At 47.7% G+C, this 7,082-nt stretch overlaps 1 protein-coding gene across 2 annotated transcripts in view; it reads left to right on the top strand.

The window, feature by feature from the left end:
• ESCO2 (establishment of sister chromatid cohesion N-acetyltransferase 2) overlaps positions 1-7,082 on the top strand; it is a 248,206-nt gene that overhangs the window by 224,738 nt on the left and 16,386 nt on the right. Inside the window, exons 1-3 of one of the 2 annotated variants that reach the window (XM_061350190.1) lie at positions 1,147-1,224; positions 3,356-3,424; positions 5,098-6,100. In XM_061350190.1, coding sequence (XP_061206174.1) covers positions 3,372-3,424; positions 5,098-6,100 — 1,056 coding nt within the window. In that variant the 5' untranslated portion in view covers positions 1,147-1,224; positions 3,356-3,371. Of the gene's footprint in view, positions 1-1,146; positions 1,225-3,355; positions 3,425-5,097; positions 6,101-7,082 lie in introns of those variants that run through there. The other variant, XM_061350191.1, reaches the window with a different exon arrangement.

Here is a 7,082-nt window from a genome sequence, read left to right as displayed (position 1 = left end):
AGAGAAAGGGGGTGCCACCCAGTGGAAGAAGCTTCCCTTGGCTTTGTGAATTAAGCTCTTCACAGCAGGGCCCTGATTGATAGCGGAATAGACTCCACAACTTGGTTAAAGTTGTAAAGTAGGTATGCTTTATTCAGCTGAAGACGCACGGGGGATTGGTCCTCCAAAAGGCATGCGTACCTCAGTGCTGTTTTCCTTTTACATTTATCCTGTAAAGTCATACATAGGTATTAGGTCGCACAATATGCCTATACATATTCATATTCTATCCCCGCTTCGTGTTATAATGAGCTAAAAGGCGCTCCACGCATGCGCAGTGCCTCCTGCTGGTCTTGGGCAGGGGTCTTCAGATGAAGTAAGTAGTCTTCCTCTTGTGGGTAGGGGTCTTCAAGATGAAGTAAACGAGTCTTCCTCAGGCTTGAACTTTTTACCTCTGGTCCTCACGCATGCTCTTTAGGAGCTGGATGGGTCTGGTCCATGTCTAGCTGGTTTAATGAGCTATTCCCTTCGCTAGGAAGCCTTATCTTAGTGCTGTCTGATAAGGCAACTGCTGGGCTTGTCAAGCCAGCCATGATTTAAGCAGTACTCCTTGTACAACCCCCATTCTCCTCACTAGGAGGTTTTGTTCTGGTATTTGTCTGATAAGACATCTGCTGAGCTCGTTAAACCAGCTATGACTTAAGCAGTACCCCCCTGTACATTTTGACAACCCCCCTGTACATTTTGACAACCCCCCTGTACATTTTGACAACCCCCTTGTACACAATAGGCCACATCAGTTTCACTGATGGCCCATTTAAAAGCAAAATCACAGCTGGGCACCGCTGTAACCTTCCCCTTAACGTTTGCAAATGCCTCCCGATTCACTCCGTTCCTTGTTATGACCGAGTCTAGGCCATGTGCCGGACCGAGTCTAGACACAGCGCACGGACTACAACGCCCATCAGCCCCCGCGGAAGTGCCATAGCGAGTCAGCGCTCTGCTCGCGGGGCATGCTGGGAGTTGGAGTCTTTCTGGGGAGGTGGCTATGATTATCTCTGCTATCTGATTGGCTGGAAAGCGTGGGGGGCGGGTGCAAAGCGGCGCGCCTCAGTTGGGCCAATGGCGGTGAAGCTCACGCTGAATGACGTGAAGCTCGGCGAATGGAGAGAGGAGGGCGGGCGGGCGGGAGACTGCGCGCGGGTTCGAAGGCGCGGGAGCAGTAATAACGGAGGTGGCGCTGAGGTGAGGGTGTGCGGCTGCCGCCTTGAAAGGGCTCCAGGTGTGTGGGGCGGGTTTGGTGCTGTGCCGACGTGTGGGGTTTGCGTTAGGGGCGCAGGCGTTATGGCCTGGTGCGGTCTGAGGTGCTTGTGTGGGCTGAGGGAGGTAGGGGGGGTGAGGGCTGTGGGGTCCCAGGCTGCTGGCTCAGGTGCGCCAGGCCCCACGTACCGGTGCTAGTGGGTTGGAGGGGGTGATGGGGTAGCAGAGTGGGCCAGGCCCCGGTGCGGGGGGTCTGGTGCGGGGAGGGGGTTTCAGGGGTTGGGAGGAGATTTAGCGAGGTCCTGGTGAGTGGGAGAGCTGGGGGGGGGGGGGGGGGGAATGCAGGGTTGAGGCGCTAGTGCCCCAGTGCTGTGCAGGGTGCCTATAGCATCTGTGGTCAGATGCAAAACTGGGCTGAGGGGCTGGCTGGGAACTAGATTGGGAATATTTTGGGAAGGGGTGGGTGTCCCTGGGGCTGGCTATGGGCAGCTGCTCGTCTGTGGGATGTGCGGGGTTGTAGTGCAAGTTACAAGGATATCCCCAACATAAGAACGGTGTGGAGCAGTTGGAACAAAGCCAAAGGAGGCCACGAAGATGCTCCGAGGGCTGGAGCACCTCTGCTGTGGAGACAGGTTGAGAGAGTTGGGCTTGTTCAGCCTGGAGAAGGGAAGGATCCGGGCAGACCTTAGAGCAGTTTCCAGTGCCTAAAGGGGCTGACAAGTGAGACAAATGGGCACAAAATCACAAAATGGAATATAGAAGCCTTTAGAATTAGTTTTAACGTGGAGAGGGGCTTTTGACAAGGGCCTGTAGGGACAGGACAAAGGGGAATGGCTTTAACCTGACAGAGGGGAGATTGAGATGAGATCTTAGGCAGAAGTTCTTCCCTGTGAGGGTGGTGAGGCCCTGGCACAGGTTGCCCAGAGAAGCTGTGGCTGCCCCATCCCTGGCAGTGTTCAAGGCCAGGTTGGACGGGGCTTGGAGCAACCTGGTCTAGTGGAAGGTGTCCCTGCCCATGGCAGGGGTTGGAACTGGATGAGCTTTAAGGTTCCTTTCAACCTAAACCATTGTGTATGACTGCACCCCTGACACGTACCCCTTGCCTCTCCCACCAACGGCATCTCCTTGTCTTGCTTTTTCTCTTCAATCTGCACCTGATATCTTACTACCCAGGTACTTGCAGGCTTGTTACTGTTGCCTTCTGCTTCTGAGGCATTTCCTGCCCTCTCTTGCAAGTCCCTTCTGCCATCGGTGCTCTGTGCTGAGGTTGTACAACTCCTGCTGCAGCTCTTGACTTCATCCTTTCCCACCACTGTTCTGGTGTTCCTGCGCTTGATAACAGCTTGTCTCGCCTGGGCTGTCATCTGACATTGCTGCCCACGTATCAGCAATGCGTGAACGCTTCCCCCTGCTGGTAGATTGTTGAATATATTCCTCCTGCTGTAGCAGTTTATGGACGTTTATTTAGTCCTCCTGGATACGAAGTATTTGTTTATTCTGGATTTTTGGTTATAAAGCGCCACGTAACGGGAAAGTTAATATTGTATGATATTATCTCAAACTGGGAGAGATGGAACAAACAGTGCTGAGTGTTAAACTGGGTTAAATGGCTACTGGGTTAATTAAGGCTAAAAACGAGTGGTTTATGTTATGTGGCCAGATGGAAGGTGGGAGAGAGACTTTAAAAGTCTGTTTGGTAAACAGCTGGCTCCCCTGGAAGGTGAACGCCAATGTGAAATCCCTGTGGGAATAAACTGGGTATAGGAAGGAGCAAGCAGGTTTCTAAGAACTGCATCAGTGAGGTCTGGAGTGAGCATTGCAAGAGGAAAATAAAACACATTTCTGAAATATCTGGCTCTGTTTTAGAGAAGGGACTTTAGGATCCGTTGGTCCATGGTGACAGAATTGTTCTTGACCTGGAAGATCCCTTCTGTATGCGCTTGTTTTACAACTTGAGCTCAACTGAAACAGTCCCCTGGTGTTCTTGTTTCCATCAGTCCCAAACTGCTTCTATCAGTGTTTTCACCCCAGTCCGACGTCTTCTCTTCCTTCTTTACTTTGTTTATTTGCTTTTACTGGAAATCTATTTCATGCTATCAAAAACATGTTCTTGTAGGCGCTCTGGGGGAGCCATGGCAGCTTGTACCCCACAGAAGAGGAGCCGTAGTTCTACTGGCACCGACAGGTATGTTAACTTCTCACAGATCTTGTTTTTCTAATAAAACCCACTTAATTGCTGTACATAGAGTAAACCAGATTCTTAAAATCCTTGAACACTTTCCATGTGAAGTGGAAAAAAATATGATTCTTAGACACATTTAGTGTCAGCCCCTGTTTGTTTATCAGTGACTAAGAACATGTTTATGTTTTACTGAGCATCTTGAGAAGTTTCATCGAATATGTAGGGAAACCAAAGCTAAAAATGATCTTCAAGCACCGAATTAGTAATGAGAAAAAGCTATTGCACTGCCTGGTACTTGGCAGGCCCACGTCAGTACATGCATTAGGGCATTAACATCTTTTTTTCTTTCTTTTTTTTAATGAAATTAAGGTATTTTGTTCTGACAGTCACCTCTGTCAGGTGCATACCCCTCTTTGTGACACTTGCACCCAGACCTAGCCTGAAGTAAGTCCCATAAGCAGGAGAGATCTAAACCCTGATTGTTCAGAAACTGAAGAAATAAGCCCCTGACATTTGCATTCTTTGGGGTGAAGCCTCAGTCTTTCCCATTTGGAAAGACTTGGAGAGATGCTATGAAAATATTGCACGAAGTATCTGAATAGTCTTCTGGTGTTAAAAGAAAAATAGTGCCTTTTAATGTATACCTAAAAATATTATACATTTATATTTTTTCCTGTACATCTAGTGGAGGAGTAGCCACTGGCCAGGAGAAAAAGCTGTGATTTAAATCCAAAGCGATAGTTTATTTCTTATTCTTTCATAACTCTTCCAGCATAAAAGCTTTTTCTCATGCTTGTCCTGTACTTTCCTCATAAAAATATTTCTGGGTAGAACAAGATTGGAGTTTGATTTCAGAAGTGGAGGAACAAATTCTTGAGGTAGGGTGTAAGTACTTGCTGAGGAAATGCCTCACTATGTTGTTTGTTAAATAGCATAGAATCAGAGAACCATTTAGGTTGGAAGGCACCTGAAAGCTCATCTAGTTCCACTCCCTCCACCACGGCAGGAGGATCCAAACTATTCCTGTTTGTAACATACGGTTGCCCCCAGAATAAGGAGGACATAGAGCTGTTGGAGTGAGTCCAGGGGAAGTCATGAAGATGCTCCGAGGGCTGGAGCACCTCTACTATGGAGACAGGCTGAGAGAGCTGGGCTTGTTCATCCTGGAGAAGGGAAGGCTCCAGGGAGACCTTAGAGCAGCTTCCAGTGCCTAAAGGGGCCGACAAGAAAGCTGCTTTTGACAAGGGCCTGTAGGGACAGGACAAGGGGGAATGGCTTTAAACTGACAGAGGGGAGATTGAGATGAGATCTTAGGCAGAAGTTGTTCCCTGTGAGGGTGGTGAGGCCCTGGCACAGGTTGCCCAGAGAAGCTGTGGCTGCCACATCCCTGGCAGTGTTCAAGGCCAGGTTGAATGGGGCTTGGAGCAGCCTGGTCTAGTGGAAGGTGTCCCTGCCCATGGGAGGGGAGCTGGAACTGGATGAGCTTTAAGGTCCCTTCCAACCCAAACCATTCTATGATATTTGGATATTGCACTTTGATACTTGTATTTGTTACAGCGCATGTACCAATACAGGCAACTCATCTGTTTTAAGTCTCAGTTAAGTGTTTTAAGTAAAATAGTAATTGAAAACTTTTTAATAGCACATGTTGTTTTGCTCTGTCATTGTTTTTACAGTTCATCCTTAGTCTTTGAGACTCCTGTGAAAAAAAAGATGATAGGATTTTCCGAAGGTCTGTCTCCACTCAAGAAACCAAGAAATAACCTATCTGCTTCTCAAATACAATGGTCCTCTAGCTCCAGCGATGAGATGAAAGAAAACCAGGCTGTCCCAGTGAGGCCAGTGCTCCCAAGGAGGCTGGATATTTCACCCCTTCAGGCAGCTAGTGTTCCCACAGCCCTGCAGAGTGAGTCCTCAAGGAAATTATCCCCAAAGGCCGCTTCCTCATGCAAGTTCTTCGTGCCTGTGGTGTCTTTTTATAGCAAGGAAAAGTGCTACCTAACTCCTTATGAGAGAAAAGAGCTGAACGAGCACCGCTCTTTGGGTGAAAGGAACAGGGATGAACATCTCCCAGCTCCCAGCAGGACTGAGAAGATGAACATGAGCTTGAGCAGGAATAAAAGCTTGAAGCCAACCAAGCACATGACAAAATCCAAGCATGGCAAAACTGTCCCCAAAGCTCCTAAGAAGGCGAAGCGAGAGACATCAGCAGAAAAATCCAGTGTGGAGAAAGAGAACATGAATCCTCTAGTTAAAAAGAAGATGGAGTCACCCTTCAGAGTCCTAAGCATGACAGTTAAACCAGCCCTGAAACTCCAGCTGGGAGCAGCATTCTTCAATGCTGGGAAGAAATCGCACTCTAAAAAGCCAGTTGTGAATGCCAAGTCTCCCCCAGGTCTCCCCAGATCTCTGCAAGCAAACCAGTCCAGCCCACCACCAGCTACAAAGTCCAGTTCAGCTGATGGAAGCCAAGTTGTTGAGGCAGGTGGTATATTGAGAAGTATTTCTCTGCCTCAGAGGAAGGAAAATGAAAACAAGAAGGACTCTGAAAGCTGTGTAAATCAAGGGAGAGATGCAGCATGTGATGGAAAAGCATCTCCATTGAAAAGTAGAAGCACTTCTGGTTCGTCTTGTACTTCCAGGTCTGCAGCTGAAGGAGCAAGCAACGCAGAGAATGTGGTAAGTAAATGTGTCCTCAGAGCCTGCTGCACAAGCCTGAGGTGAACACATGCTCTGCTCATAGAATCACAGAATCATAGAATAGTTAGGGTTGGAAAGGACCTTAAGATCATCTAGATCCACCCCCCTGTCAGGTGTTTATTTAGATATATGAGTGGATTTTGCCTAGGAAAACTCAGTTTTATTCCTGCCTCATGGAGGCTTAAAACTGTGATGAACTTTCAGGATGTTCTTGTTGCATCCCTGTCGGTCACTAGCACTTGGCTGCAGAGCAATATTCCCTTTATGATTGCTGAAAGGAAAGCTTTCTTTGTGCTGTTTTTCAACGGATAATCTGTATCTTTTGGGGGTTTGTTGTTTCTTTTCTATGTGATAAAGGGCAAAGCTGAAACAGACATTTTTAAGCTTTTTTCTTTTTTTCATTTTAATGAATGTAACAAATAGCAAGTGTGACCTCACTGAGTAATGTGGGAGATCATGAGCCCCTGTCCTCAAGGACAGCAGCTCTTCACATGACTTCTGCTTCTATGCTCCTCAAAACCAATGTTGTTTTCACCTCAGCCAGTGATCAGACACAGAAAGCACTATTGTTTCTATTGTGTTTTTAGCAGTTTCTCCTCAGTCACAAGACATTGCTTGCTGACAGAGCAGGCTTTGCTCTGCTCTGGGTAATCTTTTTAGTGATTATTTCCCCATCGGGAACTACCTGTGCTGGTTCTGCAGCTCCCTCCTCCCAGGAAGCGAGGCTGAGCCATGGGTTCTCATGCTTCAACAAACCAAAGACTTTTTCAGGCTTGTCTGTTTTTGAAGAACTCCAACAGTTCTATTGCCAAAGAGGCCTATTGCAGTTTTTATCTGTTGCTCCCTTCACAGGGAAGGGAATATTCCTGGTGATAGGTAAGTGTTGTTTTGGGGTGTCTTTTTAGACATACATTTGATTGTTAGAGTGAGTCCAGAGGAGGCCACAGAGATGCTCTGGGGG

Source organism: Neopsephotus bourkii, unplaced genomic scaffold (genome assembly GCF_033783945.1).
Source record: "Neopsephotus bourkii isolate Nb327-2 ecotype Australia unplaced genomic scaffold, CSIRO-AGI_Nbou_v1 NB_481, whole genome shotgun sequence".
Classification (NCBI taxonomy): Eukaryota; Metazoa; Chordata; class Aves; order Psittaciformes; family Psittacidae; genus Neopsephotus; species Neopsephotus bourkii.
This window is presented reverse-complemented; position numbering and strand designations above follow the sequence as displayed.